Genomic DNA, 26,152 nt, shown 5'->3' on the forward strand with positions numbered 1-26,152 from the left:
ATGATGTCATCTCCTCAGGTCACCACGCCAAGCCCCCGTCATACATTTAAGTAGGCAAATAACCAGGACAACTGCTGAAACAATGGAATCCTCTTGATTTTACTGGTTAGAGCTGAGCTGCCAAAGGTACTGGGTTTTCATATACAGTAACAGCCAACTTGTTGGGATCAGACTTCCAGTGACATCAACTGCTGAACATCTGTGAACCCAGGGGGATGTGGGGAAAAAAAGCAGGAGGCTCACAGCCTCCTGAAAACAGCGTCCCAAAAGCCCATGCAGCCCTCCTCAGAAGCAAAGCACACCTGACACATATGTCATACTTGGCTCCCTGGCTTCTCCGAGAAAACTTCCATTCTGCCCAGGAGGTTTCCGTCAGAGAGCAGGAGGTGAAGAGCAGAAGACTCAGAAAGCAGGTTGGGAGGAGGGTGCTGGATTGGCAAGAGGTTACAACCCCAGACACAGATAGCTCCCCCGTCTTGTACAGGAACACAGTTTGGATCGTGTGCACAAGAATAAAGAACAGGTAAAGCTGTTTTGAAAGTATAGCCGGAGGGGGGGGGGGGCTATAGAATGGGAGTAAAAAGTCCCAAACACCACAAATGCCCCAGATGGCTTCACCAATAGAGCAGAAAGCAACAAAATTCATCAGTGAGAACAGCACAATAGTCTGTGAAAGGCAAAGCCAAGCCCTATGTTTTCTCCCGAGGACATCACCGGCACCACACCAAGGTACAAAAGGGGCAGATGTGTACAAGGATGACCGTGACTCATCAAGAAAAGGTTAAGTACTCTCCAGTATACCGTTTACTAAGGCAGGGAAGTGCGTAACGCATTTTAGAAAGATTCCCCTCAAAAAAATATTAAAATTTTAAAGATTCAGCACTTTAAAGGGTTAATCCTCTGTTATCTGAATATTTGCTTACATACCTCATCTTACAACAATGCGAGAAAATGAGGCATTACATTTTTTTTTATAATCATTAGTATCAAATTATTGGCACCATTCAGTTTTAAGGATCGGGACAGGAGAGCAAACTATACAATACAACATAAAAATACAGTTCTGATACAAATATACGAGATCGATTCCACTTAACAAGTGGTCATAAGAAGTGGATGGACAGTCTACATACAAGGAAATACAGCTAGTAAATCATCACATGGAAAAGTGCTCAGCCTTGCTAGCAATTACTGAAAGAAAACAACCTTTCAAGAACAACTGTACACACCTATTAAACTAGCAAAAATAAATTAAAATGGCAAAACCCAATACTGGCAGAACTGTTGGTAAGTAGAAATGCTTATACATTGCTGGTGGCATCATAAATTGTAGAGGGATTCAAGCATTCAGAGGGAAGAAGGGGGAGTGGACCTCACGACCTTTAAGGTCCTTCCAACCCAGAGATTGGCTCTTTCTAGAAAGCAATCTGGCAATATGAAACAAGAGCTATAAAATATTCCATGCTCTTTGACCTTGTAACCCCTTCGTGGAGATATTCCCAAGGGAAGAATCCAAAGGAAGGAGCACTGTTTACAAAGACATTCATAGCAGCACTATTTATAAGAGTGAAAAGTTGGATACAACCCAAATACCTAATAACAGGGAGAAGTGAGGTTAACCATGTTATGTGGATATACAGACACTGAAGTTGCTGAGGGCACAGGGTCTGTGTTGAAAAGGGAAGATATGTGTGAGGTGGAGAAGTACAACCAAAGAGTATGTACACACTCATCACAGCTGTGGAAAAAAAAATGTGTGCATATTCACTGAGAGCGTGGGAAACACTTTAGGGGGCTAGTCTGTGGTTAGGGGGTGCCTTTATTCCTGCAAAGTTGTTCAAGTGCATAATAAAAATTTAAAAACACATTTCTTGAAACTATATAAAAAGAGAACAAAGTGTCATCTGGTCAAGGTTCTATCAACAGGACAAGAATTCATCAACTTTAGAAAGAATTTTCCTTAATGGGACACCCAAATGGATCTTGATATTGAATTATCTCATCTTTGTAAGAATTTTTAGATAACTGTCAGCTCTGATTCCCTACTTTGGGTCCAAATGAAGAATTCTGTTTATGCCAAATAATATTGCATCCAACAGATCCACAATTTAAATGGTATTTTAGATTTCGCTGAAGTTCTTCAGTCCTGGTGATCACAACTTTCTTTTCTTTTTTCTTTTCTTTCTTTTCTTTTTTTTTTTTTTTAGCTCATCGACTCATGTCTGAATAAAAATGAGTGTTAAGTTAGACTTTATAAGACCTGTATAATTACCAGTGTAAATGAAAAACCAGCAGTATAGAATTGTTCTCTCATTAAAAATGACTCTTTAACAAACAGTCGAAGCTTGGTGCAAGTTTCAATCATACAAAATCATGGTTGAGACTGATAACAAAGGATTCCGTTCCATATTAACCCTGTGGTTATGAATATAGACACACAGGCAGTACTAAAAGGGAATCCCATTTCCCCATCTTTCTTCTCCCAGGCTTACCCAATCCCGTCCCAGCTAGATTGAGTAGCAGAAAACCTCTAATACTCAGGAGACAGAAAATAACCTCTCCAATGAAAGTCAAGCCAGACGTTGGCTTCAACCCAACCACGGAGACCTGGGTGAGCAGAGCACACATCCGTGTGTTGTGCTGGAGTGAGCACACAAAGCCCGAAGAAGGAAAACGGACAGAAGGCACCATGCCATCCTCCAGGCAACAAGCGGAGAATTTCACAGTTCGGTCATCAACAGTCTTTTCATCATTTTCTCTCTCTCCAGTTCCTGCCGGAGCGTCTCTGCGCTGAAGAAGAGCAGGTGATGAAATAATGAGATTACACTAAAAAAAAAAAAAAATGACAAGGACGGTGTCATTCCCCCCACCCCACCCCCCACCGTCTTCTTCCCTGACCTTGGTTCTTGACTTTCCCTTTCAGGCTCCTTAAGGACCCCTGACATTTGCTAGCATTACAATGACCTAAACTGTCTGGCTGCCCACTGGGTCCCCCCCCACTGCACCAGACTGACAGCTGCTCAGGGCACTGCTCCCCAGCCGACTGGCCGTATGTGTCACTCGTCTCTCACGCCCCTGAGCCCAGCATGGGACCTGGTACATAGCCGCCTCTCCATAAAGGTCTTCTGAATGAGTCGGAAGATGTCCACGGCTTAGAATTCTTTCAGTCATGCTCTAAATCGGTTTCAGATGCGCTTTCTCCCAGAGCCCCCTCTCCCCCATATCTTAATAAACAAATTGAGTGAAATAAGATTGGCTCCTTTGAGGGGTTGCCTCTGACTTCTTGGCCCTTGGACCCGGCAGCCTAACTATGGGATCCTTCTCCATTGTTTACACACGCTCAGGCACGCGTGCACACACACACACACACACACGAAGTGTACATCGAAAGCACAAACCAAGTTTTTAAATAATCTCATACAGGGTAGAAATCCCTTTCTACTGTGGCCAACAAGTACAGTCTGGCCCCAACCTACAACATCATGGGCCTCTTGTCTTGTCATTCATTCCGCCCTGGCTACGCTGGCTCCCTTTCCCTTCCTTAACCATTCCGTGCATGCTCCAGCTCAGAGGTCTTAGCACTGGCTGTTCCCTCTGATGAGTTGTTTAAGTGCATAATATCCACAGCCTGCTCCCTCCCCACTTCAGGTATCTGCTTACAAGCCACCTCAGTGAGGCCTTCCTGGCCTGCCCTTGGTTTCATTTCCCTCCCTAGCTTGTCACCATCTCTCCCTCTCTCTTCTCTTTCTCTCTCTTTCACACCCAACACTAAATTGTAAACTCCACAAAGGTAGGACTTCTATCTGTTTTATTCACGGTTACATCCCAGGGACCTCGAATAATACTATGTAGCCTTTGTAGACATTTCAACAAATACATAAAATGAATGAAAGAATAAATAAAAGGTTTCTAGACATCAGAGACCCAATGAAACTGGGGCCTGTGCCTGCTTTCCCATCACCAGTTACCTGCTGGTAGGTACCCACTGGTCGGACTCACCTGGCTGCCAGAGAAACAGGCTTCCGAGTGGTGTAGATGGTCTGCACTGTGGAGATGGTCTCTGTCAAAGGCCTCAGGGTCACTGCTGGAATCAGTGGGGAAGACTGGCCAGGACAGCACGGTAATTTACTGTCTCTAAAGTCCGCCTGGAGAGAAAACAGAAAAGAGGAAATCAATCTCAATTTGGGTTCCATTTCTAAACTGTCAGCTACTCCCTAAGCCTTAGCACACAATTCCTGTTATTTTTTAATAACAGCTAAAATCAGTTCCCACTTATTAAATGGTTTTATTTTGAGCCGGGCTCTATGCTAAGCACTTTATACGTATTACCTCTTGACAATCCTTCAGGTAGAGGGCATCCTCCATCACCTTAGACACCATCCATTGTGAGATCCACCATTTTGGCATGTGCCACAGAGAAAGAAAAATGTGGCCATTCGAACTCTGTCGCACCCACTAACGCAATGAACTCTGACTTTGGAGAGTTAAAAGGTGAAACAAATGTGTATCTTACTTAGAGCTGACTTCATGATAAAGAAAAGTAAGGCTCAGAGAGGTTCAGTAATTTTCCCAAGGTCACACAGTAAATGTTAAGAAGAACCAGTACTTAGGAGCAGGATAAGCTGACTCCAGAATTGGTGTTTCTCACCAGTATCTCGGTGCTTCCCAAAGTATGGTCCCCAGACTGGCAGCATCAGTACTGTCTTGAACCTTGGGAAAAGTGCTGCCCTCGAGCCACGGTTGCCCAGTTCTTAAAAGTGCCAGTGTGGTTTCTGACATTGGCTTCCTGCTCCATCTTGGCCCCCAGCTTTTCAGGAAGGGCTTCCCTGGGTGTCTCACAGCACTGCCAAGGCTGGGCAGGAGGCCAGAGAGCCCGCCATGGGCCAGCTGAGGGAAGTGGAGCCGGAGCCTCCAGCTGGGGAGCTGTGCCCAGTGGAGCTGCAGGGGCAGGATGACTGCAGGGTAGTAGCATTTAACTGGCTGGCCTGAGCCCTGTGTCTCTGCCCTCTGGTTCTCACAAGGCAGGTGCTGGAAGCAGCTCATGACCTTGGAAATGCATTATTCCAGGAACCTGTTTTTGCCTCTGCCTGGACCGCTGGACACCTCCCTACCTCTGCTCAACCCCCAAAGCTACACCAGCCACTGCCCCTTCCCTCTCTGTCCACGTGGCCAAAGCCACCTCAGGTAGTGACCGTCATCTAGCTCAAGAGAGTGCACTTTTGGTTACCCCTAGGCTACCCCCAGCCCATCTCACAGATCCTTCAGGCTGGCCAGGAAGCCTCTGGAAGGAGCCTCGGGGATCACTCAGTTCCAGGAATTATAAACTCTGATCCCTGGGAGGAGGAGAGGGTGAGGGGAAAGAGAAGGTGATCCTGGACCCCCCACTTCTGCTCCAGGCAGCCACTCCTTATGTAGTGAGCTTCTGCAGAAGCTTTCATTTAAAGAAAAGACTTGCAGCCTAAAACGAAGTCTGAAAATCACCAAACTCACTCATGTTGCACATGAGAAAACCACAGTATTTATTTATTTATTTTAAATATTTTTTTTAAATTTTTTTATTTTTTATTTTTATTTTTTTGGGGGGTAAGATTTTTTTTTTTAATTTATTCACTGAGAGACACACACAGAGAAAGGCAGAGACACAGGCAGAGGGAGAAGCAGGCTCCATGCAGGGAGCCCGACATGGGACTCGATCCCAGGTCTCCAGGATCACGCCCTGGGCTGAAGGTGGCACTAAACTGCTGAGCCACCAGGGCTGCCCCAAAACTACAGTATTTAAATGTTTAAGAATATTTTGACATTTTGCAGGACTCAAACAAGCTGCTCAGTGACACAAAGGGAGGTGGGGACATGAAGCAGGTTGTCATGACTCCCTGCTCTCATTAATTACACCCTTCTTCCTCTGTGGCCTTGAGGGACAACCACCATGCTTGACACTTGTGGGACATTCTGTGATCCTTTTGATCCTTAATTGGATATTCATATTGGATACAAACAGGATATTCATATTACTATTTCTTTTTTTTAAAAGATTTTATTTATTTATTTATGAGAGACACACAGAGAGAGGTAGAGACACAGGCAGAGGGAGAAGCAGGTTCCCTGTAAGGAGCCTGATGCAGAGTTGATCCCAAGACCCTGGGATCATGACCTGAGCCAAAGGCTCAACCACTGAGCCACCCAGGGGTCCCTCATATTACCATTTCCATTCACATAAGAGGAGACTGGTGCCAGGAGTACAAAGTGACTTACCTAAGATCACACCATTATCAAGATGTAGCTCCAACCCGACTGGAAACAGGAACTCAAACACATGTACACATGTGTTCACAGAGCATTATTCACAGTAGCCAAAAGGTAGACACCACCCAAAGACCCACCAGTGACTGGATGGATCAACAAATTGGGCTGTGTATATATATGCAATGGAATATTATTCCACCATGAAAAGAAATGAAGTACTGATACCCCCTACAGTGTACATGAGCCTCAAAAACATGATGCTCAGTGAAAGAAGCCAGGTACAAGAAGTCATATATTATAAGATTCCATTTATCTGAAACATCCACAAGGAAAGTCCAGAGACAGAAGGCAGATTGGTGGGTGCCAGAGGCTGGAGGGAGAGGGGGAAATGGGGAGTGATTCCTTCATGGGAATGAAGTGTCCTTTGGGGGTTATAAGAATGCTTTGGATTGGGGCACCTGAGTGGCTCAGCTGTTGAGTGCTTGCCTTCACACCCAGGGCATGATCCTGGGGCCCTAGGATTGAGTCCCACATCGGGCTCCCTGCGGGGAGCCTGCTTCTCCCTCTGCCTGTGTCTCTGCCTCTCTCTCTGTGTCTCATGAATAAATAAATAATTTTTTTTTAAAGAGTGCTTTGGATTGAGAGGTAGCAGTTGCATGACACTAAATGTAGTAAATGTCACTCTAGAATGATTCATTTTATCTTATGTGATGCTCACTTCAATAAAATAAAATAACCAAAGGATGGAGGTCCCAAACCCCAACTCCTTCTCAAGCTCACAGAGTTCATATGATTAAAAGAAGCTGGGGGGGCTCAGTCAGTTGAGCTTCCAATACTTGATGTAAGCTCAGGTCATGGTCTCGGGGTCCTGGGATTGAGCCCTGTGTTGGGCTATGAGCTCAATAGAGAGTCTGCTTGAGACTCTCCCTCTGCCCCTCCTCCACACTCCCTCAAAGTAAATAGATCTTAAAAAAAACAAAACCAACCGTCGACAGTGCTGTCTGGCACGCCACAGAAAAGCACAGAAACAACATTTTAGAACGTAGACCTGTTTTTTGAATCTACTTACGGTGAACTGTGGCCCTGTATTGAAAGCATCAGGAAATGGGGTCACTGTATCAGCCGGGAATGTTTTTATCTTCAAAAAAGAGAAAGACAGGAGGGTTACAAAAGAAAACAAAAGTTTTGAAATCTTTGGCAGCGCGCTTTTAAAACCGAATTGAAGGATTCAGGGGAGCACACGCAGAGCCCTCGTCCTTTGCATAAAGAAACATATAGAAGGTCCCAGAGACCCCTTGGCCAGAGGTTGTATCTGTGCTGGTCCTTGTGCTGTAGGGCTGGGACCCAGCAGGGCTGACAGGCTGCAATCCTGTGTGTGCAGGCCACCCACGCTTACCTGTCCCCAGAACTCCCTTCCCTGGAGGTTGTGTGGGTCTCCTAGACACACTGGGCCCTATGTGTGGCCTGATCCATAAAGGCCACGGTCAGGGTGTGTAATGCGGCAGGCCAGAGCTGCCTGGGTGGCTGCTGATGGCTTCCCCACAGCTGTGAGGCAGGGACTAGAGGCAGGCCACATCCTGGGACACAGTCTGTGACGGTGGACAGAGAACCAGGAGGCTTTGCACTAATTAGGCCAGCAAGTATTTCCTGTCTGTTCCCTTCAGTTGTTGGGCTCCCTGTAAATTGTGGGCCACAGGGAAAAACCTTGGGGAAGTGGGAGGCCCCTGTATGCACATGAGAATCCTGCGGCCGTAGCCTTTGGGATAAAAGGCATTGTGATCAGAAGTGCCCAGTGCTTGGGGTGGCTGTGGTACAGGGCTGGTCAGAAGTAAGCACAGGTGTGGCGAGTGGCCGAAAACAGCCTTTGCTTCTATTTCATTCTCTTTGGTCATTTTGTCTTTGGACTTTTGGAGGCCTCAGGGAATATGGAGTGTGCTTATTTCTTTATACCAGCCTAGAGGACTGCCAGCAGGCCCAGGGGTCTAACGACTCTGGTACTAGCTTTGCCTGCGGCCCCCAGGGCACAGAAACTGCCTGCACACCTGCTGGTGAATGCACGCTAGGCCACCTGCCACCAGCAGGCTGCAGCCCGGGCACTGAGGCCACCACTGCCCACGGGCAGCTGCTTTTGTGTCTCTCCCTGGGGGCTTGTCTGCAGACCCGAGGGTAGTTATTTTATGCTCTTGAGTCACTCTGATGGGGGTTAAGGCAGATGTGCAAGAGCACAACAGAACAGACCCAAATCTGCTGCGGTTTCTTGAATGGGTGGAGGAGTTTTCAACCACTCAGAGCATGACAGTGTCTTTGCAATGTGCATGGAGATGTGCAGTCCACCCCTGCTCCTCTTTCCCAAACTTTCTTTGGTCTCTTTAAACATCTCAAAATTCCCAGAATGGGCCCCAAACTGCCTTAAGACCCAGGTGCCAGCTCAGATTGCTGATAGCGGCTGCCTGCAAGGCAGCGAGAGGACCCAGGGGCGGGGGGGCGGGGGGGCGGCTTCTCCCCATGGTGCGTTCTCCTCCCACCACCTCATGGTTCAGCGTGTGTGCCGAGACCAAGAGCAAAGTGAAAAGTAACATACAGATAGGACTCTCAGACCATCACGAAGCCAAAGGGAAAAGAAGTATTATTATTATTATTATTATTATTATTATTATTGCTATTAAAGAAATGTGAATATCAGCAGCCTCAATGAATTATATACTCTATCTTCCCTAAATGAAAAAAAAAAATCGATCCCAACAGTTACACTCTGTGTTGCTCGGCGACAGCAACGCACATTCACTCTTCCGATGGTGCTGACACTTGGTAGAACCACTTTAGAAAGGGAGCAAAGCCAAAGTCACAATATTGAACCCGGCCTAGGGTCTAGCCTAATAAAATAAAATACCTGACACGAAAGCTATCTGTGTCCCCTCGAATAATGACACACTGGAAACAAAGCAGGCGTCCTGCCCTAAGAATCTGTTACGTAAATGGTAGACCAGTCAGTCACTGGATGGAATACGGTCATTTACAATGCAGTAACAAGAACAAGGTAGAGACAGTCCACCGCTAAGGGAAAAGAGAAAAAACGGGAGATGATATGGAGACTATGATTTCACTTTGTAAAAGTATGAATGAATACGAATGCTATTAGAAGGAAACATGCACAAATGGAAAAAACAAAACAAAACAAAACAAAAACACCGTGCCACGCTGGGATGATGGGTGATTCCTTTCAGGTTGTCATGTAACACTCATCCTGTTACCTTGAAACATAGCAGGGAAAGACAAGTTTATGAAGTTTTTACATTCAGGGATGCCTGGGTGGCTCAGCGGTTGAGTGTCTGCCTTCTGCTCAGGGTGTGATCCCGGGACCCCGGGGGGTCCCGGGATCAAGTTCCCCATCGGGCTCCCCACCAGGAGCCTGCTTCTCCCTCTGCCTGTGTCTCTGCCTCTCTCTGTGTGTGACTCTCCTGCATAAATAAATAAAACCTTAAAAAAAAGTTTTGGGGCGCCTGGTTGGCTCAGTGGTTGAGCAACTGCCTTTGGCTCAGGGCGTGATCCCAGAGTCCCGGGATCGAGTCCCGCATCGGGCTCCCTGCATGGACCCTGCTTCTCCCTCTGCCTGTGTCTCTGCCTCTCTCCACGTCTCCCATGAATCAATAAATAAAACCTTTTAAAAAAAGTTTTTATTTTCAGTAGAAAGGCAGCTTCTTTCTTTCTCTCTCTTTCTTTCTTTCTTTCTTTCTTTCTTTCTTTCTTTCTTTCTTTCTTTTCTTTCTCTCTTTCTTTCTCTCTTTCTTTCTTGGAAAAGCATCTCTGCTCATCGGAACTTTAGGAAAACAAATGCTTCCTGGTCCTCGAGACCTACAGACAAAGGGCAGGATGGACTGCAGCCTGTGGGGCCTAACTTGGCCAAACTGTGTCATCCATCCCGGAGTCAGAGCACCTGTCAGCTGGGCCCTTCCAGAAGGTCTAGCGCCCATGCACACGGGTGGGGAGGCCGCCTGGGGGCTCCTGCCCGCCTCAGCTCTCCTGGCCAGGCCCCTCTCCCTGCCAGGGTACCTACCAGCCTCGTTTTGATTGGAGGGTGCATGCAAACTCCAGTGGTCTCTTCCTTCATGAGGGGAGAGAGTGGAGGAGAGCAGCGAGAGTGGGCACAGTGGGGGGCGCTGGCTGGCTCGGCCTGCTCCGAGGGGAGGAGAGAAGGGGGGAGGCGGAGGAGAGGGGGGCGGAGGCAGGGGAGGGGGGGCGGAGGCAGGGGAGGGGGGACGGGGAGGAGAGAAAGACAGCACAGTGCAAGAAGGATCTGTCAACCCCAGGCTGCCCTGGAGCCAGCCTGCGCCCCGCCTGCTTCCAGTCTCTGGCCAGCGGGCTTCGGGGCCCCCTCCTCCCTCCTCTCCCCGCCTTCTCTCCTCCTCTCTGATGCTCGGGTGTCTCCTCCACTATCTGAGCAGAACCACCCCTCCAAAAACCCCATTCCCGGGCTTTGGCAGGCAGGGCCTGTGGCGGCTTCCTGGAGCACCTGCCCAGGCCACAGACGAATCAGGGAGGCGGGCCTGCCAGGCCTGGGGGCACCCACGTCGGGGTGCAGGGCTCAGCGGGGGGCCAACAGGTGCTCCAGGAGAGACACGGCTCGGTGCACTTTCGGATCTGTCCTCCGGGTGCAGAAAACATACTGGCCCTGACCGCCCCCCACCCGGCCCCCAGCCCTCTGGCCCAGGCCGCATGACACCTCGACACCTCGTGTCGCCACTGAGGGCCCCTGCTGCTTTAGCTGGAAGGCATCGAGCATCGTGAGAAAATGCCAGATGGCCTGGGGTACTACGGCTTCCCCACCCCAGCCCTGAACAGTGCCATGCACCAGCAGCGGCCGACAGCTTGCACTGGGAGGCTCGGATGGTGAGGAGAGGATGCTCTGAGGCCTGGACGGGGGCCGCTGCCCAGGATGCTGTGGCCTGTCCCTCAGGAGGGACCATTCACTCCAGACAGTAAGTCCACGCATCTCTGCATTCCAGAGAGTTCCTTGAGTAGCTGGGGACATCCTGCCATAAGGGACGAAGTACAGCCTCTGGGGAAGTCTCACTGAAACATGATCAAGACCACTGCAGGCGCCTTTTCTGTCTCCAAATTGATCTGACGCCGGCCTCTACAACCGGTGCGGCCTGGACAGTTCCAAAGGGCTTTCACAACCAGGGTCTCCAACCGTCTGGGGGACCACCTTGCTTTACTACTCAGATCTGGAGATACAGAAAAATGGCATCTGCGAAGTCTAAGCCTGTGGTTCTAGACCTTCTTGTTGATTGCTTCTGCATCCATCCTTCAGACACATTCGAGGCCGTGCTAACCACCGGCTGCCAAGTTTTAGCGGCCTCCTGAGACTCTCCCCCTCACTGCTCTCTCCTGCCTTCGGGGGGAATCCTTCTACCCTCCATAAGCTGGCATTTGAGACCTGATTGAAACAGGTTCCAGCCTGCCCTCCAGCCTCGCTTCTCAACGCTGCCCCAGCCAGAATCAGCTACATCAGGGACCCCAGGCCACAGGGCCTTTGCCTCTGCAGATAAGCAGGCACTCCTGTGTGCTTTTTGAAGGAAATAAAAGCTGGTATAAATGATCCATAAACATGGACCCTATTGCTTGGATGCCATAATGTGTACAAGCCACTAGTGTCCTAGCTGAAGATTATGATGAATGTCCTAAGGCTTTGCCCAGCATTGGACTTTTACGGTGAAGAAATGTTGATCCATCCCACACGCATTCATGACCTTTCTAAATGTGCATCTGTTAGTAAACGAACAGGAAACAAGATAACACGTGTAACAGAATACAATTTTGAGATTCCATTTTATTTTTTTTTTCTCTCGGCATTTCCTCTCCTCCTTGGCTCTTTTTTTCCACATCCAGGCACCTAAGTTCTTCTAAGCTACTTGGCTTTTGAGGTTTAAAATCTTGACTCTTTGGGGGAACAGAAAGATTTCTGGCATAGACAAATGAAGATGAAAATGTGAAAGGCTTCTTTATCATTCAGATAAGCAAAGAGGTTGCCAGTTTGAGGACTGGAGAGACAAGTCAGAGAGCACATGAGGACGGGTAGACATTGGGAAGTAGTGAGCAGCGGGGCCTGTGCCTCTCCTTCACAGGCTCAGGCTCGGGCACAGGGATTGAAGAGCAGAGAGGGACTAGTGTCCCTCTGCCCAGGTGGAACTGGGGAGGTGGCAGGTCCCGGGGCAGAATGGATGGCTGTATGGCATGTCCAGAAGGACAAGGGATGCTCGTCCCAGCAGGACAGAGACTGCCTCTCATCCAAAAGGGGCACGAGGGAAGCAGGGGATGCCCCAGATGCATCAGCAAACAGATGACGTCACAAACTAAACAGACTTCCCTCCATCTTCCTGTGCCCTGGGGAAGATGGATGATTCCCCAGGAAGATGGAAGAGGCATCCTGATTTGACTTGGGGTCAAGCTTCAGCCTTCCCGATAGAACGAGATTCAAAATAAAAAAATACGTTATTGAGAGAGATGGAAAACCACTTCTTCTGACACCCGGCCCAGGGCCCACTTCTTTGCCCGACACAACCTTCCTGTGGCCAGGCCAGGCTCCTCCCTGGCACGTGAACTCTAATATTCCCAGGCCCAGAACAGATCTGGGTCCTGAGCACCTCCGCTTTGCAGCTGGGCGAGGTGTCCTCGTTCTACTCCGCCAACACCAACACCCCGTGCACGTGCCCAGACTCACCTTCCACCGTGGACAGTGGGTCTCCACTCATTTGCTTTCTTCCCTCCCGATCCTCTCTCCTGCCCCACTTCTCCCATCCCGGCTAGAAACTCCAGTCTGACTGTCAGGTGTGCGATGAGGATTCCAGCCCCGGGCAAGCAACAAGCTACACAGGTGGCAGGGCGTCTATTGCTAAATGGAGCTACAGAATGGAAGAGTTGGGGGCAGGAGAAGAAAAGACATGGGAAAGAAGGAGGAGAGAGTGTTGCAAGACTGACACACTGGAAAGAATGTGTTTTTGGAGAGTTTGAGGATGAAAATCCTTGGAGTCGTGCAGGGTGCAAGAGAATTAAGAAGGAAGAGAAGTGGGATTTGAGAAGTGTTACCAGAGAGGTGATAATTTAATCCTGGATGCTTTTTGAGAGATGCCAGTTAAAGACTGAAGCTTACTCTTATTCTCAGTTGTTTGGACTGTGCTTCTTTGAAAACCACTCCACACAGAGACTGGATCATCAGGATTGGAGGCCTAAGGGTTAGACCAGCACTTCTAATGCCTTGATGGAACGTCACCGAACGAAGGCAAGAGAATCTGGTCCTAATCCTCTCTCTGCTGTCCTTCGAGCTCTGGCCCAAGGAAGCAGGGTGGTGCTGTGGCTTTGGGAGTCTCATCCAGCCCCAGGCCCTAAATCCATCTCTCCTCCGCTGTCCTCTGGGGCAGAGACACCACGCCCCCACCCTCTCCTCCAGAAGAACAGAGAGGACTGCTGCTTGCATTTCGATGCGAGGCAGAGCAGGTGAAGCATGGGGGTAAGAAGACCCGACAGGAGAAAAAAGCTGCTGGAGCCCCCTCCCTCTCCAGGACCACTTGGCATTGGTGAAGACAGGAGTCTGGAGGGACATAAGGTCAGAGCCAGTGATGCCAAGGACAGCCCCAAATGGAGTGGGCTCTCATGAAAACACCAGCCCTCCTGCATACCTTCCGTGTGAACATGTACGTGGATGGACATGCACTCCCACCCCAAAGCCACATAAGCAAGACAAAGGATGCTTCATCCTGAGATCTGTATTCACAGCACACTCCAGTTGTGAAGGGGGCAGCCAGGTCCCGCTACAGGACGAGGACCTCAGCTGCCCTGTGCCCGGGCAGTGCAGCACCCTGGGCCCCGCTTCAGAGCTCAGTCAGAGCAGCCCAGATATGGCAAGGTATCCTCAGAGAGGGAGTGAGCTCCCTGTGGCCAGGGGGGTACCAGCAGAGGCACTGGCACCTCAGATCAGGTGACCTCTGGGTCCCACACAGATGCTGCTTCCTTTCTATTATCAGACCATTAACGTTCAAAGATAAAGATGGGACAATGAAATCTTCCCTCTGGATCGGCAACACAATGTGTTTTCAGGAAATCCTATTGATCCTGTCAGAGCCACGTAAGATATATTTTTATAAACTACCCCGAGTTTCTCAGGTCTGCCAGAACCTTTAATAAAGACTCAGTATTTTGTTCATGCTGCACCCTTGGCATAAGATGCTTTGGTCCATTTCCTCCATCTGGCAAACTCCTACTCATACTTCAAAAACCCCATGCTATGAAGCCTTCTTTTGCTCAGTGGCCCCCAGACAGGCTAAAGCACTGGGTCCCACAAAAGTAGCAGTTCCTATAGGCTCTTAGATGGCATTACCTGCAGCATGCCTCCACATTCTGGAAATTGCTCAAGCCTAACTCAGAGAGCAATCTTCCCCCACTGCCTCCTATTCCTGCCCAGCGTGTTTTCTTCAGCATGGGTCTAGGAACTCAGCTTTCTCCCCCTTCTGCCTCCGTAGGCCCTCACATTGTGCCCTAGGGGTTCTCAGGTCCCTTTGGGGTTTGCTGCCCTCCAGCTAGACTGATGTCCTCAGACTGCTGCCCTGGCTTCTAGCCGCCCCCCACCCCCATGGCCCTCCTAGGGTGTAAGGCCTCCACCGGGACACTCAGTTGGGATCCTGACGTAGCACCAGGCCCAGGCTGTTTAACTTGCTGTCTCGTCCCGCACACCCCGTCTCAGTCTGAGGAGTGCTTTAAACACAGCCCCTCTTCCAGGCACTGCTCTACCCCAAAGTGGCGAGTCTCTGAAATCCAGATGCCACATCAGCCCAATCTGGTGATGCAAAGGGCAGCAGAGAAGGAACTGGAACACCTGGGCTCTGGCCCCATCCCCACCTGGGGACTCAGTTTCCCCATCTGTGCAAAAGGATGACAAGCTGATGAGAGAAGGCCCTGCTTCTGGGTTATCCTATTTTGGCAATTTGTCTAACAAGAAGGCCATCGATAACTCAGCTGCATTTTCTCTGACACGGGAAGGGAGTAACCCCCAACGTTCCCGGAGCAGGCCAGCTCGCCCACTGTCCGTTCTCAGCTGTTCATCCAAACGTGCTGACTCGAAGCTCTCGGACGGTACCAACTCTGTACAGATCACAAATGAGTGCCCTGTGCCAGCTAAAGCAGGGACGGTGATCCCTCCTAAAGCCTAGACCATAATCTGTCTGCCTCATTCGTCCCCTCTTTGAAAGCCTTCCAGAAACCCTTCCTATCCACCACCTGCTCCTCCCGCGAGCCCTTCCTGAACGACTCCCGCTCCTGGCTTCTCCTGTCAAGCCTGACCCTCCATCAACCTGACTTCCCTCCAGCCTCCAGCTGCCCCGTCCTCTCCCAGAGCCTCCCACACACGACCCACTGTGCGTTGAGTTCTCGGGAGGTAGGTTTTGACTTGGTTCACATTTTGACTCACATTCCACATTTGCGGACCATGATCTATGCTGAGGTTCACTTGGGTATCAGCCGAAAGTGCATCCAAGTTTGCCTGTGTCACCTAATGCTATTCATAATATCTCACACACATTTATGGTGCTTTTCTATTCTTCGAGGGCTTTCTCTGTCTCATGTGATCATTAAGACACTCTTAGGCAGATACGGCAAACGATGGCATCCTTTACCCCATGGCAAGGCTCCTAAGGAGAGGAGCAGAGACTGGAGCCAGGTCTGGCCTGCATGACTCCTGGTCCAGGGCTCTCTCCCCTGCAAGGGTTTCTCGCCTGCAGGAGTCTCATGAGGACCACCATCCCTAAGGGAAGACCTGTATGCAGAGGATGGAGGATGGCAGGGCAGGGGGGCACGAGAGGCCTTGGAAAGCTGGAGTGAGGCCTTGAGCCAGTGCTTCGGACCAGAGCACATTGTTGGAAGCAGCAGCGAGAGGTGCCCCATGGGTGGGCATGCAGGGAGCAGCCCAGGAAGCCAAAAAGCCAAGACCCAAGCACCAAGGATCCCAACCCGCTGGGGAAGCAGCAGACAGGCAGGGTGGGACCCCTGTAGCCGCCCTTTTCAGGGGAAAAAGAGCACCGTCTCCTTGAGGGCTCTGGGAGGTAAAGGGACCCATGTGCCTGAACCCCCAAAGAAGGCTGATCCCTAAGCCTCCAGGCTGTGAGCAGGACAAGAGGAAGAGCCTTCCCAACAGCGATGCCCACCTCTGCCCACCCACTGCCAAGATGTTTCTATGGTCTGTGGCTTTTCTGGTTTTAGCAAAATGGGAAGTTTACCAGAGGAGTAGCTTCTGTGAAGTCCATCAGGAGATCGCCTGGCTCCAAGGTAAAGGCACCTCCTCGGTCAGAGGGACTCTAGGAAGGCAGATAAAAATATCGCTGGTCAGTGTCAACTCTGGACCAACAAGGGAAGTCCCCAGAAAACACAGACTTTTTCCATCACTGAGCCCCTGACCGTGCCAATCCCCCAGAATGTTTGCTTGCCCAGCAGTGTGCAAATTATAGAAACCAAACCCCAAATGTTTTCTGAAACCTTAATGGGTAGAAACTGTGTGCAGGCTAGGGAACCGCCTTTTTTAAAAAGGTGCAAAGAACTTCTTTTAAGTGCTCTGAGTGTTCTTTGGTCTTTGTGAGGGGAAATGCTTCAAAGAGTCCTCTGAGGGGCAGCCCGGGTGGCTCAGCAGTTTAGCACCGCCTTCAGCCCAGGGCATGATCCTGGAGACCCGGGATTGAGTCCCACATCGAGCTCCCTACATGGAGCCTGCTTCTCCCTCTGCCTGTGTCTCTGCCTCTCTCTCTCTCTCTCTGTGTCTCTCATGAATAAATGAATAAATAAAATCTAAAAAAATTTTTTAAAAAAGAGTCCTCTGAATATATATAGAGAAAAGATCCCATCCTGGATCTAGTGGGTCAAGCCCTCAAGGAGCTAAACTCACATGCCCAGAGGGTGTCGAGCATGCAACTCTTGATTTCAGGGTCATGAGTTCAAGCTCCATGTGTGGCACAGAGTTTATTTTAAAAACAAAAATTTTTTTAGAGATTTTACTTATTTATTTGACAGAGAGGGAGAGCACACAAGCAGGAGGAATGGCAGAGGGAGAGGGAGAAGCAGACTCCTTCCTGAGCAGAGAGCCAGAGGCGGGGTTCTATCCCAGGACCCTGGGATCATCATGATCTGAACTGAAAGTAGATGGTTAACCAACTGAGCCACCCAGGCGCCCCGAAAAATTAAAAAACAGAAAACGCCAACTGCATAGTAATGAGGAATATCTTCATGATGGGAGGAAGGTATCTCTGAAACCCACATGCAGTTTTTCGGAAAACATTTTTTTCCCTTTTTGCCCTGGAGTCTCAGCAGCATGGGAAGCCTACAGGCCCTTTATGGGGAAAAAAAATAACCCCCATCAACTTGGTACAAGCAGGGCCCTAAGGAGAGAGATGGCCAGGAGAGGGAGCCCTGTGGCCTCTGGTAGGAAGCCACCCACATCCCCATCCCCACTGAATTCTCCTTTGTTTCATACTTTTTTTTTTTTTTTTTTTTTTTGCTTGGTTTTAACCATGGTGAAGAATACATGATAGGAACCCATGTTCACACTTCGAACAAAGCAGTGTGAGGGGGAACAAAGCAGTGTGAGGGGCTCTGCACAAGACAGGGAAACTTAGCTCAACATACCAGGAGGTGATTTACAGGAAAGCAGTCTGGGCTGGTCCCTGGCTGAGGGGTCCCTGGCCTGAGCAGGATCTCCTGCTGAGCACCACAAAGGGATTCCCAAAGATCCTGGGCAGGAGGAGCTGGTAAATGACCAGCTGGTCAAGCAGGATACAGATACGGCCTGGCCCATTGTTACCTAGAGGCTACTAGGAATCATGACCAGTTGGCCCAGATGTCACCTCCACTGGACCTGATGCTGGCCCATCAGCTGGGCAGGGAAGCAGACCTTATTCCCATTTTTAGGGAAGGAAACAGGCTTGGGGAAACAGGTCTGCGGCGTACTTGCACGTCTCAAGCGTGTGAAAGGACCAGCTGGGAACAGAGTCTGGGGGCTGCTCTTGACTTCAAGGCCCCCACCATTCCTCAGTGGGAACCACAGACCAAGCAGCCTCTGACTTGCCATCTACTCGTAGAGCAATAGGTTTGAACGTATTCAGACCAACTGCTGCAGAATGACCACAGCTAAGGGTCACTCAGAGAAAACCGAGAGAAATGCCTTGAGCAAGGCCTTTGTCACAGCCCATTCTCGCAGCTGGCGACTTCCTGAAATTGTGAACTGTCAAAATAATATTGCCCATTTTCAAACTATTCACATGGGCCCATCCAATATAAGGAGTGGGACGGGGACACTGCCATGTTTTTACTGCTCCAAATTTTCCACGATGAGGGGAAAACCATTTCTTGTTTCCTATGTTTATGGTGCAGTGAAGATTATATAGGGATGATACTCTAAACCCAAAATTGCCCTCAAAGATCTCTTCCATTTTCTCTTAAAGTACAGTGTGCAAAGCCTTTATGATATCATTTGGGGCTCATAAACAGGTCTTCTTCTGGGGAGAGTTATATAAAACCCCTGCCCTCGTGGTTGTCACCCTTGTTTTATGAGCACACGGTTGACTGCGCCAAGTTTCAATGCACGTGGGATGCCATGCACTAAATTGATACTGAATTCCTAGCAAGTGCAGCTACTCCTTGGGGCTTCCCCCCCGTACCTTGGCCCCCGGGGACAGCTGGCCCTTGCCTTCTGAGTTCTGAGGCGAGCTGAGTTTGTGGCCCTTGGGGGACACCAGCGGTGCTGAGACTTGCGTGGTGGCCGTGGTGGTGTTTGTGGCGGCGGCTGTGGGCGCTCCTACTGCCTCGGCCAGGTCAGGAGGGAGGTCATCTTCATCACTGCGGTTACTAAAAGCACATGAAGCTCTGCTCATTACGACAATAAACAGGCTGTGGGGAGCAGAGGGAGGGCCGGGAGGGGGTGGGGGAGCTCCCCAAACAGATGTCTGCCAGATGTCCAGCTTCCAGGAGGCAAGACAGTGACATTTTTGCCAAAGCCAATTTGGGCTGAAATTTTTTTTTTTTTTTGTCATTTGCCAAGGGATTAAAAAAATTGTCTTTATTATGGAAAGATATACATAATATTTATCATTTCTTTTCCATTGGGAAGCGTACAATTCAGTGACATTCGATACATTCACAATGTTGGGGGCCCATCCTCACCATCTCCACCCAAAACTTTTTCATCACCCCCAAAAGCAACTCTGTATCCATGGAACAGTAACTTGCAGTGTCCTCTCCCTGAGGCCCCTGGTAACAGCTGTTCTGCTTTCTGTCTGGATGAATTTAACTATTCTAGGGACCTCATATTAGTGGAATAAAACAATATATGTCCTTCTGTATCTGGTTAATCTCACTTACCATAATGTTTCCAAGGCCCATCCATGTTGCACCATACACCAAAATTTCATTTCTTTTTAAGGCTGGATAATATTCCATTGCATTGATGGGCTATGTTTTATTTATCCATGCACCTGTTGATGTACTAACATGTGTTTGAGATCTTGCTTTCAATTCCTTTGGATTGGGATTCCACTCGAGGTGGAATTGCTGGGTCATATGGTAGTCCTATGCTGAATTTTTTTGAGGAGCCACCAAACCAAGGGAGTGACCTCCCTTAGGAGGGTAAATACAAGCCATTTAAGAACCAACCAACTGACCACCTGAGTGAAAAGTATAATCACCCCTGTCATGGCCTAATAACAACTGTTCCTCTGGTGTGACAAAATAGTTACAGGGGAGGAGCTGGGCATGTTTGTCTGGGGCCTCACAGCTCTGGTCTTGGGACCTCTCTGGTGGAATGGGATGATGCAGGTGCGAAAGTACACTAGACAGGAAGTCACCACGATGGAGGAGAAGTCTGGATTGCATTCTGGGTTTGTTTCCAGGGCTTGGATTTGTGGGGCAGGCTTGGCCTACAACCAAGTATATTAAGGCAGGACGCCCTGTTAATCTGCTCATACTGGCACAGGACAGACCAGTGCCATCAATCAGCCATTCTTAGTATGGACAGTATCTTCTCAAACTTACAGAAATTAAGCCAAGTCCTTGATCCCCTAATGTCAACCAGAATGCTGCCTGTGCAGTAAAGGGCTGACCCTGCAGGCCTGGGGTGCTCTAACTCGGCACATTCCAAACCTCTGGCCACTGATGAGCTTCTGGGAGAACCTCGGGGCCCTGGGCATATCTGCATGATAAGGGTGTCACTGCATACCTGACCTTGGGCCATGCCACATAGTCTATGCTAGCAATGTGACTTCTAGTGAAGACCTGCAGACAAAACCTGCTTTTGATTACAGGTCTTCACTATATGCTCACACTAATATCAATTTGATCTTGGGGTTAGGGGGTGGTTGTTGGAGACTGGGTACCTGTTCCATGACTATGTGACTGACCCCCAATAATAAGCCTGGATACCAAGGCTCCAGTGAGTTGCCCTGCTTGGTACTACTTCACATATGCTGTCACATGTTGTTGCTGGAAGAATTAAACACTGACCCTGTGACTCCTCAGGACAAGACAAGTGGAAGCTGGCGCCCAGTCTTCTTATCCACTCTGTGTCTTTTCCTTTGCTGATTTTAATCTGTATCCTTCCACTGGAATAAGCCATGACCATGAGGATAACAGCTTTTCTGAGTTTTGCAAGTCCTTCCAGGGAATAATCAGACTTGAGGGTAGTCTTAGGGACCCTGATACATGTTTCCTAGGGGGGCTTCCATGTGGAACTCCTAGAGCTACCCCGGCACAGGAGTTATATTTTATTTATGTTTTATTTTTATTTTTTAAAGATCTTATTTATTCATGAGAAACACAGAAAGGCAGAGACATAGGATCCCCATAAGGAGCCCTATGTGGGACTCGATCCCCTGACCCAGGATGACTCCCTGAGCTGAAGAGAGATGCTCAACCACTGAGCCACCCAGGCATCCCAGGAGTTCTGTTTTAGAAATGGTGGCTGAGCAAAAGGTGTAGATAAAAGTTCCATGGACAGTGGGCACCAGTGCGGCCTGAGCAGGGTCCCTCACAGGGGCCTCATCATGCCAATGGCCTTGTGCAAAATGTGGCCATGGTATACAACTGAGCTGTAGGTGGGACTGGTCGAGGGAGTTTCTGGGCGACTTGTGATCATTCTGTCGACGGAAAAGCCTTAAGAGGAGGATTTAGGACTTAGTTTTAGGAAGGAGACAGGTGAGGCTGGAACAAGTAAGTGGGAAAAATGAATAAGATGCCACATATGTAGATCCATGCTGATGAAGTTAATCAGATCAGTAACTCATGCATTTGCCCATATAATTTTTACACCAGCCCTGCATTATAATCTCCACTCTTCAGAGAAGCAGACGCTAGTCAGTGGCTGATTGTGACACGACTTGCTCAAGGTGACACAGCTAGTTAAGTGGAAGACGGGGGTTAAAATTCTTTTCTGCCTCATTACAAAAGAAAATCCTAACCTTAAAAGCATAGTTATGTAGTTTAACATTATAGGCCATTAAAAAAAAAACATAGCTAATCTCTCACAGCAGGAAGTCAACTGACACTGCCTAAAATTGAAAAAGACTCCAGATTCTTGATAGTTTTTATAACCTTTTGTCCTAACTCAGATTTTGTGGCAAAGAGATAATCTGCCTAACTACAAAGCGTCTTTCAATTCAACCTCAGTTTTTGAGGTAAATTCATGTTAAATTCATGAAATATCATTTAATAAGGACAATTTTGTGTATAGTTGGATTATTTTCTTTGAAATGATTTCCTTCCATTTTAACAATATGTGAAAAATGTCTACAGCAATAGTCATTAAATGTGAACATGGGTTATTTTTGATGGCGTGATTCTAGGAAAATGGTTAGTTTTTCTCTTCAGACTTACAATATTTTTCTCTTTAGAATATTTTCAGACTTTTATACTATGTTTAAATAAATAGTAAAGTTAAATTTCTAGATGAAAATAAAGCCGCCCATCATTTTCTAAACATCCTGGCTAGTATCAAAGAAGGACACTCTTTCCTGCCTCAAACTCTACATAGAGTTCTGTGTCTCTCTCTTCTCTACACACAGCAGCCACAGAAACGTGGCTATGTTTCTTCGCTATGTCATTACTTCCAGGAAAGAACATGGCTGAGTTGTTTATATCCTTAAAAGGATCAATTGGGGACGCCTGGGTGGCTCAGCGGTTGAGCGTCTGCCTTCAGCCCAGGGCATGATCCTGGAGTCCTGGGATCGAGTCCCACGTCGGGCTCCCTGCATGTAGCCTGCTCCTCCCTCTGCCTGGGTCTCTGCCTCTCTCTGTCTCTGTGTCACTCATGAATAAATAAATAAAATCTTTAAAACATATTTTAAAAAATAGATAAAAACATCAATTTGAAAACTTGTTCAGAGCATTTGAACATCATGATGCTCTTGGTGGGGAACCCTAAAATCCAAATACACATCATGCTGGTCTAGGAACTTGGAATATCCCAACAGTCAAAAGGGCTGTGTGTGTATGTGTGTATGTATGTGTGTGTGTGTTTCAAAAATAGTAATGCAGAGGGATCCCTGGGTGGCGCAGCGGTTTGGTGCCTGCCTTTGCCCAGGGTGTGATCTTGGAGTCTTGGACTCGGGATCGAGTCCCCCACTGGGCTCCTGGCATGGAGCCTGCTTCTCCCTCTGCCTGTGTCTCTGCCTCTCTCTCTCTCTCTCTCTCTGTCTATCATAAATAAATAAATAAAATCTTTTAAAAAATAAAATGGGAAATCTGAGTTTTTTCCATCTATATTCCTTGACATTGTGTTTATTAAGTTATCAATATCTATGACTGGAAGAGATGAGAAAATACGTGGTGACTAGTGTCAGCAACTGAAGAACTATTTTTATGGTGCAAAACCTTAAACCTGGGAAAATCTCATCCATTAATTTTTCTTTCATTACTAATGCAGAAAATGCTGCTATTCCTTGATTTTTGAAGTAAAATACTTTGGGGCAACTTAAGAAATACATATATGAAGTTAGAGGTTTGAAAAGGGTTTATTTAAAAGAGCCACTGTAGTGAGTTAAATTTTCTTCCCTTCCAGGCCACATATTAGTCATTGTTTCCAACATGATTACATATCCCAAATAGGTGATAATAGCATTTGGAGTTTCAAAATGTAAAAGGAAAGTCTAATCCTGACAGCTTTATCCTCAAGGGAGCAGATTTTTTCATGGTTTAATTTGTCCCCCAGAAACCATTAGGACTTTAATTATTTGAATTACTCATTTTGGCTTTCCTAGGAAATACAGCTGCTCTAACTGTCCAGAGTTTCTATTAAGGCTAATGATGTGGGAGGTGGCTGTGTCTTCCTTTTCATCAGGTGCAGGTGGCAGGCTCGAGATGGCTGTTTATCCAAGGTCACCCTTCTCAGCCTACACTTTGCACTCAGGGTACCCCCCAATCTTGACCTTTTCTCAGAGGCTTTCATGTCCTTGAGAAGAGAGGAAAGGGAGATAGCTCATCTTCTGGCCAGGTCCCTTGCTATGGGCTGTACTCACATTACCCCATGTCAACCCTCACCAAATTCCTCAGGGCTAGGTATGTCACCCATTTTACAGACAAGGAAAGAGAGGCTGAAAAAGTAATTTCTTTAAGAGTTTAGAGCAATAAACTAGTCAGGACTCTGCCAGAAGCCTTTCTGACTCCAGAGCTGCATGGTTTCCATAGCAACCAAAGATATCCCTGCAACCCTCTGACCAATTACACACCCAGCAGAGTGCTACACCAAGGTCAAGAAATGGAACTACCATTGTGATTAGCACTACTACTTTTACTACAATACTACTACTCTTATTACAGCAGTTGCCTGTCTTCTTTGGATTGTAATTATTTACAATCTGTCTCTCCCTCCAATAAATTGTGACCCCTCAGATGGGAACAGTCAAAGTCATTTTGTTCTTCCTAGAACAGCCTGAAACAACGCTGTGCAAATGGTAGCCAATAAATTTTTGTTAATCCGAACAAAACTGGACAGGCCCTGGTGGTTCTGGGATACTTTGGGATATGACTCCTCCCATAGATCTCATACAGCTCAGTGATTAGTTTTGGTTCTCTTTGCAGACCATGCTACCATTTCACAATTATGGAATAGAGGTAGCTTTCGATATAGTTTCTCATGATTCCCCATCCTGGTTTTCATGCCCCTGTGTAATCCCTGACCCTTGAGTATGGGTTGGCCCTAGTGACTTGCTTCTTATGAACGGAATATGGCAAAAATAAAAAGTAAAATAAAAAAATAAAAAAAGAATATGGCAAAAATAATGTGATGTCATTGTGATTAGGTCACAAAAGGCTGTGACTTTTGCCTTGCAAGAGTTCTCTCTGGCTCTTCTTGTGTACTTTCTCTGATGGGGAAAGCTAGAGAGGTCTACGTGGCTAGGAACTGAGGATGACCTCCAGACAACAGCCGGCAAGAACCAAATCCTGTCCCAATCTGCAAGAATAAGCCTTCAGATGAGACCACAGCCTTTGCCCACACCTCGAATGTTAAGGGACCCTGACACAACAGATCCAACTAAGCCATGCCCAGACTTCCAACTCACATAAACTGTGAGGTAATAGATGCAGACTATTTAAAACCACTAATTTCAGAGTAATTCATTACACAGCAATCAATGATTAATACATATGCCAACCATGTAATGTTTTTAGGGAGAAAAGTCTAGTACCATTATAACCTAAATTGGAAACAAACTATATTTTGGGGGATGGCTCTTTGGAAATGGTGTGAGACGCTAAGAAGCATTTATAACGGAAAATATAGCATCAACTTTGTGATTATAATTGACAAACTTGCAGTACAGAACTCACAAACTGTATTGTCTTGTTAACTTCCTCACTCGGGGAGGCTTGATTTCCGGCTTTTCCATTGCTGGTTGGGTAGTTTCCACACGTATAGGAATAGGACTTCTAGACACATACCAAAAACAGAACATCACCAACAGAAAAGTTTATGGTCTAGTTTTGGCTGTAGGAACTGCTTTCTCAGTTATTTTAAACCCTTAATAACATTGATGGTCAACATACCCATTTTTCCTCCTTTCCACTCTACTTATTAAATATAATTTTTAAATATGTCATAGAAAATCCAAAAACAAAAACCAAAATCATAGGGAAGAAAATATAGCAAGTAAGAACTGAGTGTAATTGGGGTACAGCATAAAGCTTCCCTGCCCAAAACACCTACCTCCAGGGTTTGGTTCATTCCCAGGTTTTGCCAATAAAATGAGCAAAGAGAAGCCTGTGGATAACCCATTTTTACTTCCAAGTAATCTGGTAGCTATGTTATTTTAAATATAGCACAGAATATATTTTTTTAAATATAAACACAGTATTTAATGTGAAAAATGCATAATCAGAAGGCCTTTAAGACTTGTTCTATAACATTTTAATTTTGTGTATATGTGAAAATGGTAAAAATTGTTTCACTTCTATATTTCCTCAAGGAAATATGCCAGATAACCAATGGGCTCAATCAAAACATTGATTTTTAAGAAAAAGCTTTCACGTGTTTTTGTAGCAGTTTTGACTAATTTCATTTAACAAATCAGAAATTACCTTCTGGGACCTAAGGACATCAAAAGAAGTTGAGGTCCTCAACAAGGAACTTCTGGCAAGTCACTGAACAATTCTGAGCCCTCATTTCCTCTTCTATTTAGTGTCTAATATGGTGATGGGCATGTGGCCAGTGCCTAATCAATATTTGTTGAATAAACATGTGAAAGAAGAGCAAATAGAGAAACTGGAATCACCATAGCTTAGGTTCATGATTTCCTCAAGCTAGGACCCTAGAGTCAACTGAACGTAGTCCCTGGAAGAACTCACGCTCAACCGGGGGAGCACATAACTTCACTTGGGTGGAATGGTTGGC

General features: G+C 47.4%; 1 protein-coding gene and 1 long non-coding RNA gene across 11 annotated transcripts in view; one reads left to right on the plus strand and one right to left on the minus strand.

Moving 5' to 3' along the window:
• LOC125756079 (uncharacterized) overlaps positions 1-3,252 on the plus strand; it is a 52,976-nt gene extending 49,724 nt beyond the window's left edge. For all 3 annotated transcript variants that reach the window (XR_007414133.1, XR_007414132.1, XR_007414131.1), the window contains 2 exons: positions 2,487-2,804; positions 2,924-3,252. This is a non-coding gene — a long non-coding RNA (uncharacterized LOC125756079). The remainder of the gene's footprint in view (positions 1-2,486; positions 2,805-2,923) is intronic.
• Positions 76-26,152, minus strand: part of EPB41L4B (erythrocyte membrane protein band 4.1 like 4B) — a 129,041-nt gene continuing 102,964 nt past the window's right edge. For 3 of the 8 annotated variants that reach the window (XM_025432212.3, XM_025432211.3, XM_035697299.2), the window contains exons 20-26: positions 25,093-25,191; positions 18,936-19,122; positions 16,509-16,586; positions 10,298-10,414; positions 7,313-7,381; positions 4,000-4,145; positions 76-2,826 (exon numbers count right to left, since the gene is read on the minus strand). In XM_025432212.3, coding sequence (XP_025287997.1) covers positions 2,721-2,826; positions 4,000-4,145; positions 7,313-7,381; positions 10,298-10,414; positions 16,509-16,586; positions 18,936-19,122; positions 25,093-25,191 — 802 coding nt within the window. In that variant the 3' untranslated portion in view covers positions 76-2,720. The remainder of the gene's footprint in view (positions 2,827-3,999; positions 4,146-7,312; positions 7,382-10,297; positions 10,415-16,508; positions 16,587-18,935; positions 19,123-25,092; positions 25,192-26,152) is intronic. The other 5 variants (XM_025432215.3, XM_025432213.3, XM_025432214.3 and 2 more) reach the window with 5 other exon arrangements.

This window comes from Canis lupus, chromosome 11, assembly GCF_003254725.2.
Source record: "Canis lupus dingo isolate Sandy chromosome 11, ASM325472v2, whole genome shotgun sequence".
Taxonomy (NCBI): Eukaryota; Metazoa; Chordata; class Mammalia; order Carnivora; family Canidae; genus Canis; species Canis lupus.